The 14,090-nt window shown below is 53.1% G+C and overlaps 1 protein-coding gene across 1 annotated transcript in view; it reads left to right on the forward strand.

The window, feature by feature from the left end:
* The window catches only part of LOC144606541 (transient receptor potential cation channel subfamily V member 3-like), a 34,757-nt gene that overhangs the window by 14,773 nt on the left and 5,894 nt on the right, over nucleotides 1–14,090 (forward strand). Inside the window, exons 8-14 of the mRNA XM_078422796.1 lie at nucleotides 1,635–1,924; nucleotides 2,743–2,919; nucleotides 4,196–4,354; nucleotides 4,989–5,063; nucleotides 7,074–7,147; nucleotides 10,645–10,810; nucleotides 11,395–11,461. Of these exons, the coding sequence (XP_078278922.1) occupies nucleotides 1,635–1,924; nucleotides 2,743–2,919; nucleotides 4,196–4,354; nucleotides 4,989–5,063; nucleotides 7,074–7,147; nucleotides 10,645–10,810; nucleotides 11,395–11,461 (1,008 nt within the window). The remainder of the gene's footprint in view (nucleotides 1–1,634; nucleotides 1,925–2,742; nucleotides 2,920–4,195; nucleotides 4,355–4,988; nucleotides 5,064–7,073; nucleotides 7,148–10,644; nucleotides 10,811–11,394; nucleotides 11,462–14,090) is intronic.

Raw genomic sequence — 14,090 nt, forward strand, 5'->3', positions numbered from 1 at the left:
GGACAAGGCACCAGCTGTGCACAGGGAGCGTGTACACAGGCGTGGGGACAAGGCACCCGCCATACACACAGGGAGCGTGTACACAGGGGTGGGGGAAAGGTAACCGCCATACACACAGGGAGCGCGTACACAGGGGTGGGGACAAGGCACCCGCAATACACACAGGGAGCGCGTACACAGGGGTGGGGACAAGGCACCAGCTGCGCACAGGGAGCGCGTACACAGGGGTGGGGACAAGGCACCAGCTGCGCACAGGGAGCGCGTACACAGGGGTGGGGACAAGGCACCCGCCACACACCCAGGGTGGCGCTTGCTCAGCCGGGGGCAAGGCACCCGCTCCGTGTGATCGCACACTCGGGGGAGTGGCAGGGATGCAAGGGACACGTGCACAGACGTGCCGGCAAGCACGCAGGGTGGAACGCACAGGTCAGCGCGCAGTGTCACATGCACAGAGACGGGCGCTAGACATAGGCCACAGACGGTGAATGCGCGCACAGGGGCAAGGGGCACAGAGTAACGGCAAACACGCACACAAGGATGCACACCGTGATCTGTAACCCAGTGCATATTTGCATTTATTTATCGGTGTATTTCAGTGTGTGCAGGCCAGTATATATCTCTGTGTATTCACCTCTGTGTTCATCTCTGTGTATTCATCTCTGCCTATGACATTGTTTCCCAGCTAAAAACAATGCACACATGGATATACTCAAGATAAAACACACACACATACACTGCAGCCAATGCATATGTACACTTGCTAAAACACAAACTTTGACGTTGATATACAGATGGGCCAATGCAATGAGGTATATTCTGACTAAAATATACAATGTCCATTGAAAAAGTGCACAACAGGCTGTCAATTAGTGTGTATATTTTTGCAAGGTTTTGTATATTTGTCTGTGTATTTGCAGCTAAAACAGGCACAGGCAACATTGGCCATTACACGGAAACAGGCCCTGCAGTCCAACTCGTCCATGCCAACCAAGGTGGCCCATGTGCTAGTCCCCCTTTCATGTGCTTGGCCCACATCCTTCTGAATCTTTCCAGTCCATGTACATGCCACATGTCTTTTTAATGTTGGTATCATACCTACCTCATCCTAGTCTTAGTTTTTGTTTTGGAGATACAGCGAGGAAACAGGCCCATCGACCTACCAAGTCCACGCCGACCAGCGATCACCCTTACACTAGTTCTATCCTACACACTGGGGACAATCTTTACAAAAGCCAATCAACCTACAAACCTGTACGCCTTTGGGATGTGGGAGGAAACCAGAGCACCCAGAGAAAACCCACGTGGTCATAAGTAGAACATACAAACCTCCGCACAGACACCACCTGTAGTCAGGATCGAACCTGGGACTCTGCCGCTTTAAGGCAGCAACTCTACCGCTGTGCCATTGTGCCGCACATAAATACACACAAATATACCCTGACCTGTTGCCAAGAAAACAGTGGCTGAACACACAGATGTGGACTGGGCAATGTACATAAGTGTCCAGTTTGCAAAGTAAAGACTGTGAAGGGGTTGGGAAGGAGGGAGGGGGGGGGGGGGGAGGGAGGGAGGGGGCAGGTAGCAGGGACAGAGCCTGGACACACAGCACTGATTGTACCCGTGGCTTTACACAGGAGGCTTCCCGCTGGGGCTGGCTGCCTGCACCAACCAGCCGGAGGTGGTGAGCTTCCTGATGGAGCAGGGAGCCGACCCCCGGGCCCAGGACCGTGCGGGCAACACGGTGCTGCACGCCCTGGTGTCCATCGCCGGCGAGACGGCCGACACCCGCAGCTTCGTCACTGCCATGTACGACCTGGTGCTGACCAGGAGCGCCGACCTGGAGCCTCCCGGCAACCTGGAGAAGATCGCCAATCGCAAGGGTCTGACCCCACTGCGACTCGCTGCCCACATCGGCAAGATCGAGGTTGGTGCCCGTGGCCGGGGGGTGACCGACCCTCGTCCGTCCCCCCGTCTCCGGACCGACACCCAGGCTGTGGCGGGCAATGTCGTGTAGACCAGACTGGGATGGAGTCTGAAGAAGGGTCTCGACCCAAAACGTCACCTATTCCTTCCATCCAGAGGTGCTGCCTGTCCCGCTGAGTTACTCCAGCATTTTGTGTCTCTCCACCAGGTGTGTCGGGGAACAAATAGTTTCTCAGCAGCATCGAGCACTTGGAACATTGAACAGTATAGCACAAGAACAGGCCCTTCAGCCCAGTGGCCATGCCAAACATGATGCTAAGTTAAACTGATCTCGTCCACAATATGTGATCCATATCCCACCATTCCCTGTATTTCCTTGTGCCTGTTTAAAAGCCTCTTAAATACCAATATCGCATCTGACTCCAGCACCCACTTGACCCACATACCCATGTAGGCTGATGTAGCCTGGCAACTGAACCATCCTATCATTAACAGGAGAGCAGTCCTGACTACCCATACCTCACTAGACACCCTCGGACTATCTTTAATCAGACTTTACTGGACTTTATCTTGCACTAAACATTATACCCTTTCTCCTGTATCCGAACACAGTGGGTGACCTGATTGTAATCATGTAGAGTCTTTCCGCTGACTGGATAGCACACAATGAACAAGCTTGTCACTGTTCCTTGGTACAGGTGACAATAATAAAGTAAACTGTAGTGGTGGCCAAGCTGTGCCACCAGGGTGCGTGTTGGGGTTCTTGTGGCAGGGAGCTCCCAGCCAGTGCCCAGACCCTCTGCTCTACCCTTTCTGCAGATATTTAAGCACATTCTGGGAAGGGAAATAAAGCAGCAGAAGTACAAGCACCTCTCCAGGAAGTTCACGGAGTGGGAATACGGGCCGGTGACCTGTTCTCTCTACGATCTGTCGGGAGTCGATACGATTGAGGAAAACTCCGTGCTGCAGACTGTCGTTTACAGCAGCAGGAATACGGTGAGTAGCACACGGGACGCGTCACACGGAGCATGTGACGCGGGGGAGCACGTTACACAGAGCACGTAACACGGGGAACGTGTGTCACACGGGACGTGCCACATGCAACACGGGTAGCGTGTGTCAGGGCGTGTATCAAGTAAAGCATGTAGCACGGTGGGCCTGTCACAAGGGGTGTACCATGCAGAGCATGTAACACGGGGCATGTGTGTCACATGGAAGGCTAATCACGTGGAGGACCAGATCACACGGGAAGTGTGTCCTCTGGGGACCACATCACGCTAGGAGCGTATCACGGAGCGTGTGTCTGGGGAGGTGTCACATGGGGAGTGAAACACGCGTACATGTATTGTGGAGCATGTCACATGGATGTGCATTGTTGGAGAGTGTACCACACAGGCGTGTATGGGTGCATACAATACTGGCGCGTGCCACTGGCGCGCAAGGACAGGTGCCAGGTGGGCTGGCTGCCCAGGTGGGTGTGACCTACACTGGACACATCCCTTACACCCTGACCAACTCTACAGGCCGTCAGCCTGAGTCACCAGGTCACATTTGGAGACTTCCCCCTTTCTGTTCTACCCCACCATCCCGGGGATCTCTCCCTCCCCCCTCCATTTCTCCACCCACACTTGCCAGTGGAAGGACCCACAAGAATCACAAGATAATAGACTGTATCATGCTGGGCTGTGATGCCCCGAGCAGTCACATAGCCCATTGACTCCTCCTGTGGATAAAATGGAAAGTGTGCCAACAGTTCTTGTTTGAGAGAGATGGGGCACAGAAACAGGCTCTTCAGCACCGAGTCTGTGTTAATTATCAACTGCCAATTTACACTAATCCTACCCTCATATAACCCAACTTTATTCTCTCTACATTGTTATCAATTCCCCACAGATTCTACCACTCCCTACACACTAGGGACAACTTAGGCCAATTAACCTGCAGACCGCACATCTTTGGGATGTGGGAGGAAACTGGCACACCCAGAGGAGACTCATGCGGTTGTTTGGGAGAACATGCAAACTCCTCTCAGAAAGCACCTGAGGTCAGGATTGAACCAGGGTCTCTGGCGCTGTGAGGCAGCGGCTCTCTGCCACTGTGCTGCCTGCTGGCCAGACCCCGGGGATGCCTCGAGCAGGCTGCTGCATGGGTGGGTTTGCCTGGTGGCAGTGGCGCCCGTGGGATGGGATGGGATGGGGAGCTCACTCACTGCTCCTCACCACACATGGCACTCACTGCCCGACCAACACAAGCCCATCTCCGCTGATTCCAGAATCGACATGAGATGCTGTGCGTGGAACCGATGACCGAGCTCCTGCAGAAGAAGTGGGAGGATTTTGGTGCCTACATCTTCCTCGTCAGCTTCCTCTTTTACCTGTCGTACATCTTGTGCCTGACCATCGTGGCTTCACACAGACCCCATGGAAGCAAGGTAGGTCTGGGGGGGGGGGACACACCGGGTATCCTCCTCAAAACAGTTCACTGGATCCAGACACTGTGGGGAAGAGAGACACTAAAGGCTCGAGCAACTCAGCGTGTCAGGCAGCATCTCTGGGGAAGAGGAAGAGGTGACGTTTCGGGTCGTGACCCTTCTTCAGGGGAAGAGTTTTTCTCACGTTGCCCTGTCCTATAGAACTGTGACTCCTGCCCATTCAGTGCCCTCTAAGAGTTCAGGCCCTCTGAGAGTTCAGGCATGCAGGGAGCGTGCAACACAGAGAGTGGAAGCGCTGCGTTACCTCTCCCAGAGGGAGGGCATTGAACGGTGCCCTTCCCAATGATGCCCACACCCCAGCACTGAGTGTAGAGGTCACCGCACTGAGGTAGCACGTCCCCACTGTAGGTGTGGGTCCCTGTTGCAATGTGGGGGACAGGGCAGTAGGTCCGTACACGGGGAGATCCCACCACGACTGCACTCAGCGCTGCTTATTCTGCTGGTTTCAGACGGCACCAGAGGACTTGTCTCAGAACTATTTAGTCGGTCTGTTGCTGCAAAATTACAATGTAGTTCTTGCCGAGTACTCTGCTGACGGTGATTAACAGGCCCTCACTCTGCTCACCCTGCACAGGCTTCAGGGTGCGTGGTCTGGGTTAAAACCCAGAGCTACATCGTGGTGGCTGCTGTCTACTTTCTCATTAAGGAGGTGAGTTCACCACCGTTTCTCTCCACAGTGGTTCAGCAATCTGCCCCCACCCTCACTTCACCTCCCCTCCTCCTCACCCCCGCGAGGACCGGGCACCCAACCAGAGGCCTTTCAGCCCATCAGGTCCATGCCAGCTTCCATCACCCCGCCCGCCCTCCCCTCACTCCCCCTCCCCAAACCCTGCACTTTACTCCCTCTCACACGCACACACCTTCGGTATTTTGCCCTTCAGCCATGCTGGGGCAGACTTACAGCAGCTGATTCACCCACCAACCTCCCACACCTCGTCGAGAAGCCCCCACGGTCACAGGGAGAATGTGCAGACTCCACACCGACAGCACCCGAGCTCAGGACGGACCTCAGTGTGAGGCGGCGACATCTATAACTCCACCAATGTCTACACAAGGGCGTCTGAAGTCACCTCACCCCCTCCCACCTTATTCCTCCCACCCCCCACGTCAGGCTGTTGCACCCAGTGTGGACACAACTTGTCAGAGTGAGTCTGACACAGAGATGGTCTCAACACCGACAGTCGGCTGCTCTCACAGAATGGCTCCCACGGCCGGTCAGGCCCCACTCTGGATCCCAACCTCTGTCCATTTCCCTCCACGGATGCTGCCTGACCCATTGTGTTCCTCCAGCACTTTGTGTTTTGCTCCGGATCCCAGCATCTGCAGTTCCGTGTGAGGCTCCACTCTCTCTTCACCAGCTGCCAGCACATTGCCCGCGACTCTTTCTGACAGTCACACCCGTTCAGCGACACCTAAAAACATTAAAAACACAATTATCCTTATAACTTTGAACACTAAAACGCTGTTATGCAGCAGCCGTGTTGACAGGGCAAGGACCTGGGGCGGCACGATGGCACAGCATTAGAGTTGCTGCCTTCCAGCGCCAGAAACCCAGGTTCAATCCTGACCACGGTTGTTATCTGTACCGAGTTTGTACATTCTCCCCGTGACCTGCGTGTTTCCTCTCCGAGTGCTCTGGTTTCCTCCCACACTCCAAAAACATAAAGATTTGTAGGTTAATTGGCTTGGACAAAATTGTAAATTGTCCCAAGTGTGTGTAGTATAGTATTAGTGTACGGGGATCGCTGGTCAGTGCATAGAAACATAGAAAATAGGTGCAGGAGTAGGCCATTCGGCCCTTCGAGCCTGCACCGCCATTCAATATGATCATGGCTGATCATCCAACTCAGTATCCCGTACCTGCCTTCTCTCCATACCCCCTGATCCCTTTAGCCACAAGGGCCACATCTAACTCCCTCTTAAATATAGCCAATGAACTGGCCTCAACTACCTTCTGTGGCAGAGAATTCCATAGATTCACCACTCTCTGTGTGAAAAAAAAACGTTCTCATCTCGGTCCTAAAAGACTTCCCCCTTATCCTTAAACTGTGACCCCTTGTTCTGGACTTCCCCAACATCGGGAACAATCTTCCTGCATCTAGCCTGTCCAACCCCTTAAGAATTTTGTAAGTTTCTATAAGATCCCCCCTCAATCTTCTAAATTCCAGCGAGTACAAGCCGAGTCTATCCAGTCTTTCTTCATATGAAAGTCCTGCCATCCCAGGGATCAATCTGGTGAACCTTCTCTGTACTCCCTCTATGGCAAGAATGTCTTTCCTCAGATTAGGAGACCAAAACTGTACGCAATACTCCAGGTGTGGTCTCACCAATGCCCTGTACAACTGCAGCAGAACCTCCCTGCTCCTATACTCAAATCCCCTCGCTATGAATGCCAACATACCATTCGCTTTCTTCACTGCCTGCTGCACCTGCATGCCTACTTTCAATGACTGGTGTACCACGACACCCAGGTCTCATTGCATCTCCCCTTCTCCTAATCGGCCACCATTCAGACAATAGTCTGCTTTCCTGTTCTTGCGGACTCGGTGGGCCAAAGGGCCTGTTTCCATGCTGTATCTCATGCTAAACTCTAAACTAAACAATCCCAGCACGATTCCTGGCTGGAAACACTGAACCATTCTCTCCCCGTCCCTTGCAGGGGGCTGAGATCGTCTATCTCCGACGCTCTGACTTACACTCCGTGCTGGTGGATGGGTCCTTCGACGTCCTGTAGTAAGTGTCGGTCAGCTGTGCCTCAGGAGAGTGAGTGGGAGAGGAGGGGTGCGGTAGGTCGATGGGGCAGCCGGGTGTGAGCTGAGCCGGGTGTGAGCTGAGCCGAGTTTGAGCTGGTGATCTGTGCATGAGCGTGCGAGCGGTGGGAGCTGATTCCATGACTGTACGAGTTAGTGTGGGAGTGTGTTTGAGAGTGGAGAATGTGTATCAGAGTGAAGCTGTGTGTGCCTGAACTGCCTCCCCCTCCCTCATTCCCTCCCCTCCTCCCACTCCCTCCCTCACCCCCTTCTCCCTCCCGCTCTCCCACACGCTCCCACTCCCTCTCCCCACCCTCCCACTCCCTCTCCCCACCCTCCCACTCCCTCTCCCCACCCTCCCACTCCCTCTCCCCACGCTCCCACTCCCTCTCCCCACCCTCCCACTTCCTCTCCCCACGCTCCCTCTCCCCCTCCTCCCCTCCCGCTCTCTCATTCTCTTCCTGCTCGCATTATTTTCTCTCTCTCTCTCTCTCTCTCTCTCTCTCTCTCTCTCTCTCTCTCTCTCTCTCTCTCTCTCTCTCTCTCTCTCTCTCTCTCCCTCCCTCCCTCCCTCTCTCTCTCTCTCTCTCTCTCTCTCTCTCTCTCTCTCTCTCTCTCTCTCTCTCTCTCTCTCTCTCTCTCTCTCTCTCTCTCCCTTCCCCTCCCTCTCTCTCTCTCTGTCTCTCTCTCTCTCTCTCTCTCTCTCTCTCTCTCTCTCTCTCTCTCCCTCTCCCTCTCTCTCCCTCTCCCTCTCTCTCCCTCTCCCTCTCTCCCCCTCTCCCCTCTCCCTCTCTCCCCCCTCCCTCTCTCCCCCCTCTCCCTCTCTCCCCCTCTCCCTCTCTCCCCCCTCTCCCTCTCTCCCCTCTCCCTCTCTCCCCTCTCCCTCTTTCTCTCTCTCTCCCTCTCTCCCCCTCTCTCCCTCTCTCCCCCCATTCTCTCTCTCTCTCCATTCTCCCTCTCTCTCCCCATTCTCCCTCTCTCCCCATTCTCTCCCTCTCTCCCCTCTCCCTCTCTCCCCTCTCCCTCTTTCTCTCTCTCTCCCTCTCTCCCCATTCTCTCTCTCTCCATTCTCTCTCTCTCCCCATTCTCCCTTTCTCTCCCCATTCTCTCTCTCTCCCCCATTCTCCCTTTCTCTCCCCATTCTCTCTCTCTCTCCCCATTCTCCCTCTCTCTCTCCCCTCTCCCTCTCCCCCTCTCCCTCTCTCCCCTCTCCCTCTTTCTCTCTCTCTCTCTCTCCCTCTCTCCCCCCATTCTCTCTCTCCCCCCCATTCTCTCTCTCTCTCCCCATTCTCTCTCTCTCCCCATTCTCCCTCTCTCTCTCCCCATTCTCTCTCTCCCCCCATTCTCCCTCTCTCCCCATTCTCTCTCTCTCCCCATTCTCTCTCTCTCCCCATTCTCTCTCTCTCCCCATTCTCTCTCTCTCCCCATTCTCCCTCTCTCTCTCCCCATTCTCTCTCTCCCCCCATTCTCTCTCTCTCCCCATTCTCTCTCTCTCTCCCCATTCTCCCTCTCTCTCTCCCCATTCTCTCTCTCTCCCATTCTCCCTCTCTCTCTCCCCATTCTCTCTCTCCCCCCATTCTCTCTCTCTCCCCATTCTCTCTCTCTCTCCCCATTCTCTCTCTCTCTCCCCATTCTCTCTCTCCCCCCATTCTCTCTCTCCCCCCATTCTCTCTCTCTCCCCATTCTCCCTCTCTCTCTCCCCATTCTCTCTCTCCCCCCATTCTCTCTCTCTCTCCCCATTCTCCCTCTCTCTCTCTCCCCATTCTCTCTCTCCCCCCATTCTCTCTCTCTCTCTCCCCCACCCCCCATTTCCCCTCCAGCACATGTTGCAGACAGACTATAATACAATACAATACAATACAATACAATATATCTTTATTGTCATTGTACCCAGGGGTACAACGAGATTGGGAATGCGCCTCCCATACGATGCACTAATTTAGGTAATTTAGACAGCAGCAACCCAACGAAACGAACAGTTGTAACAGTTTTGGACAGGGTAAAGTGCAAGTTGATCTATGCGTTGTGGCCATCCGGCTCAGCAGGACCGGTTCATAGCAGCTATGGCCCTGGGGATGAAGCTGTTCCTGAGTCTGGAGGTGCGGGCATAGAAGGCCTTGTATCGTCTGCCCGATGGAAGGAGTTCGAACAGACTGTTGCAGGGGTGTGAAGAGTCTTTGTGGATGCTGGTGGCTTTTCTGAGGCATCGTGTGTTGTAGATGCCCTCCAAGTCTGGTAGCTGTGTTCCGATGGCCCTCTGAGCTCTATGGACTACCCGCTGTAGAGCTTTCCTTTCTGCCTCCGTGCAGCTGAGGTACCACACAGGGATTCCATGCATTAGGATGCTCTCTATGGTGCAGCGGTAGAAGTCTTCAGCAGCTGTTGGGGTAGACCAGACTTTTTCAGTGTTCTTAAGTAGAACAGTCTTTGTTGTGCCTTCTTGACCAGCGCAGCAGTGTTATTGGACCATGTTAGGTCCTCCGAAATGTGAGTGCCAGAAACTTGAAGCTGGACACTCTCTCCACACTGACCCCATTGATAGAGATCGGGGCATATTCCCCGTTATGTGACCTACGGAAGTTGATGATCAGCTCCTTGGTCTTGGTGGTATTTAGGGACAGGTTGTTATCCGAGCACCAGTCCGCCAGGTTCTGCACCTCCGCTCTATAGTTTGTTTCATCCCCGTTGGTGATCAGCCCGATCACCGTTGTGTCATCTGCAAACTTGACAATGGTGTTGGTGTCGAATGCAGGAACACAGTCGTGTGTGAAGAGGGAGTAGAGCATGGGGCTCAGAACACAGCCCTGTGGTGTGCCGGTACTCAGGGTGATAGTGGAGGACAGGTGCGGGCCCATTCTCACTGCCTGCGGTCGTTCCAGCAGGAAGTCCAGGATCCAGTCACATAATGACGAGCTAAGGCCTAGCTGGTGGAGTTTGGTGATGAGCTTGGTGGGGATGACCGTGTTGAAGGCGGAGCTATAGTCTATGAATAGCATCCTCACGTACGTGCCCTGTCTCTCTAGGTGAGTCAGGACAGTGTGAAGAGCCAGAGAGATGGCGTCCTCTGTAGATCTATTTGCCCTGTATGCAAATTGATGTGGGTCCAGTGAGTCAGGGATGCTGGATTTGATGTGTGAGAGGACTAGCCTCTCAAAGCACTTCATGACAATCGGCGTTAGGGCAACCGGGCGGTAGTCGTTCAGGTTGGAGATCTTTGCTTTTTTCGGCACCGGAACTATGATAGCCGACTTCAGGCACTTGGGGACCGTAGCCAGAGATAATGACAGGTTAAAGATCTTGGTGAATACCTCAGCCAGCTGTTCAGCACAGTCCTTCAGTACCCTTCCTTGAACACCATCCGGTCCTGCAGCCTTGCGTGGGTTGACCCTTTGCAGAGCGCGTTGTACCTCCTGTGTGCTCAGTTGCAAGACCTGTCCTCTCCTCATTGTGATGCCCTTGCCCTCTCTGTGTTGTGGGCAGCTTTGTGCAGTCGGGGTTGGTGATTGCCTTCAGCTCCCTGTGCTGGGCAGACGTGGAGGGCTCCAAGATCTTGCTGGTCCTGGCTCTGGCGCTCGGCTGGTTCAACGTTCTGTACTACACACGGGGCTTCAAACTCACCGGCATTTACTGCGTGATGATTAAGAAGGTACGTTGGGCAAAAGCTCCCTGACGGGGAGGGAGGGGGGTGTATCCCAGATGCAGGGGTATGTCACTAGGCAGCTGTTTCATCACCACATCTGGACTAATCCCCGCTCAGCCCACACCTGGAAAAGTGGCTCGAGCTCGCAGGGAAAGGCTGTGATCGTCACTGAGACTGGGCAGCTTGTAGTCCCACCAGACAGATTATACAACATCAACACGGATCATCCCTGGAAAGATTTGGAAGCAGCTTCAGTTGGTGGCACAGCGGGTGGAACTGCTGCCTCACAGCGTCAGGGACCCGGGTTCGATCCTGACCTTGGGTGCTGTTTGTGTGGAGTTTGCCCCTTCTCCCTGTGACTGGGTGAGTTTCCTCCGTGTGTTCTGGTTTCCTCCCTCACCCTAAAGTCGTGTAGGTTTGTAGGTTAATTGGTTCCTGTAAATTGCCCCTCGTGTGTAGGGAGTGGATGTGAAGGTGGGATTACATGGAAATAGAGAGAACGGGTGAGCTATTGATATGACTCTGTTGTTCCATTGCAAGGTTAGAACCATCGGATCCATTAACCACCAAGCTTTGCCTTGTGTTGACAGATTATTCTGCAGGATATCCTGAGATTTCTCCTGGTCTATGCAGTTTTTATTGTGGGATTTGCAGCAGGTAAGCCCTGGCTCACTTGAGCGTTCACCTTGTCTCCCCAAACGCTGACCCCGAAGCCCTGGGTTTGGCCACTCCTTTCACCCCTGGGCTGATTCCGTGGGGTTCCGGGCCGGGTAGAGGTGAGCCATAGATCACCAGCGCCCCTCCCTCATCCCCGAGGTGGGGGGGGGCGGCTGGTTCAAATCTCGCTTCGGAACAAGAACCCGGGCTGACGTGGCGGTGCTGAGGGAGTGCGGCACTGCCCTAGGCCTTGTCTGTCGGGGTGACGGTAATCCAAAGGCCACGAGTAGCTGCGGGAGGTCCAGCAGTCAGAAGAAGAGCAGGAATTCTCCTGACCACAATAGACAATAGGTGCAGGAGGAGGCCATCCGGCCCTTCGAGCCAGCACTGCCATTCAATGTGATCATGGCTGATCATTCTCAATCAGTACCCCGTTCCTGCCTTCTCCCCATACCCTCTGATTCCGCTATCCTTAAGAGCTCTATCTAGCTCTCTCTTGAATGCATTCAGAGAATTGGCCTCCACTGCCATCTGAGGCAGAGAATTCCACAGATTTACAACTCTCTGACTGAAAAAGTTTTTCCTCATCTCGGTTCTAAATGGCCTACCCCTTATTCTTAAACTGTGGCCCCTGGTTCTGGACTCCCCCAACATTGGGAACATGTTTCCTGGCTCTAACGTGTCCAACCCCTTAATAATCTTATATGTTTCGATAAGATCTCCTCTCATCCTTCTAAATTCCAGTGTATACAAGCCTAGTCGCCCCAGTCTTTCAACATATGATAGTCTCGCCATTCCGGGAATTAACCTAGTAAACCTACGCTGCACGCCCTCAATAGCAAGAATATCCTTCCTCAAATTTGGAGACCAAAACTGCACACAGTACTCCAGGTGCGGTCTCACTAGGGCCCTGTACAACTGCAGAAGGACCTCTTTGCTCCTATACTCAACTCCTCTTGTTATGAAGGCTAAAATTCCATTGGCTTTCTTCACTGCCTGCTGTACCTGCAATGACCAATGTTCATGCCAAAATAACAAGGGATAGGGAGAGAGGAAGAGTGAGGCCAAGGCGCAGCAAGTAGCGGGTTCGATCCCGACCTACAGCGCTGTCCGGGTGGAGTTTGCACTTTCTCCCTGTGACTGCCTGGGTTTCCCACGGATACTCCGGTTCCCTCCCACATTCCAAAGACATCCCAATTGGCCTTTGTGTGTAGCAAATGGAATCAGTGGGTGGCAAAAGGAATCAAAAGTGTGCATGTGGGATAAAGGGCCACGGGGAAACAAGGAGCAAGGGATTTGGGAATGATGGGCCGAAGGGCCTGTTCCTGTGCTGTACTTTTGTTTTCTACGGTGGGATTGCCGGTGGGAGCAAGCATAGTTTGGATGGGCTGAATCTCCTCTATGGTAAGCAAACTTTTACACAATCGGCAGGTTCCCGTTCTTGGGATCTTGCTCCACACTATTGATTGCTGCATTTCACAGGGTCATAAGGGATAGGAGTAGAATTAGGCCATTCGGCCCATCAAGTCTACTCCACCATTCAATCACGGCTGATCTATCTCCATCAACCTCCTAACCCCATTCTCCTGCCTTCTCCCCATAACCTCTGACACCTATACACAAGGTCATAGTGTCACACAGCAGGGAAACAGACCCTTCGGCCCAACTGGTCCATGCCAGCCATTTGCTCATGACAGCATGACCACAGTTGAAGGATGTGATGTCCCTGGAGATATTGTAAAGTTGCTGTAGAATATTTTGTTGTTCTCTCTCTTTCTTTCTCACACTTTCATCTTTCTCTCCTTCCCTTCCTCTTGCTTTTTTTCTTCCTTTATTTCTCCCTCCAAAATTTCATTTTCTCTTTTGCTCCGTCCTTGAATAGCAACAGTGGAGCACAGGAACAGGCCCTAGAGCCCACGACCATGCCGAACATGCCAGGTTAAACATACCTGATGAAGGGTCTCAACCCGAAACATCACCTATCCATGTTCCCCAGAGATGCTGCCTGACCCGCTGAGTTACTCCACAACTTTGTGTCCTTTTGAGGTTAAACTCGCACCCTTTGCCTGCACATGATCCATATCCCTCCATTCTCTCCAAATCCATGTGCCTATCTAAAAGCCTTTTAAATGCCACATTTATATCTGCCTCCACCACCACCCTTGGCAACTCATTCCAGGCTTCCACCATTCTCTGTGTAATGAAGAAATTGCTCTGCACATATCCGTTAAACTTTGCCCCTTTCATCTTGAAGCCATGGCCTCTAGTCCACCTTGGAATAAAGATTTTATCGGTCTACCGTATCTATACCTCTCATCACTTTATAAACTTCTATTGGGTCTTCCCTCAGCCTCCAGCATTCCATGGAAAACATTCCAAGTTAGTCCACCCTCTACTTATAACTAAAGCCTCGTCAGCCTGTGTCGAGCTCTCTAACTGGTACCACTGCAGCCTCTTCAAAGCCTCCACATACTTCCTGTAATGAGATGTTTTGAACTGCACACAATATTCCAATTGCAGCTTAACCAAAGATTTAGAGAGCTGCATCATGACTTTCTGACCCTTATACTCAATGCCTGACCAATGAAGGCGAGCATACCATATGCCTTTTTCACGTGTTGTCTGTCAG

The sequence above is a fragment of the Rhinoraja longicauda genome, chromosome 26 (genome assembly GCF_053455715.1).
Source record: "Rhinoraja longicauda isolate Sanriku21f chromosome 26, sRhiLon1.1, whole genome shotgun sequence".
Classification (NCBI taxonomy): domain Eukaryota; kingdom Metazoa; phylum Chordata; class Chondrichthyes; order Rajiformes; family Arhynchobatidae; genus Rhinoraja; species Rhinoraja longicauda.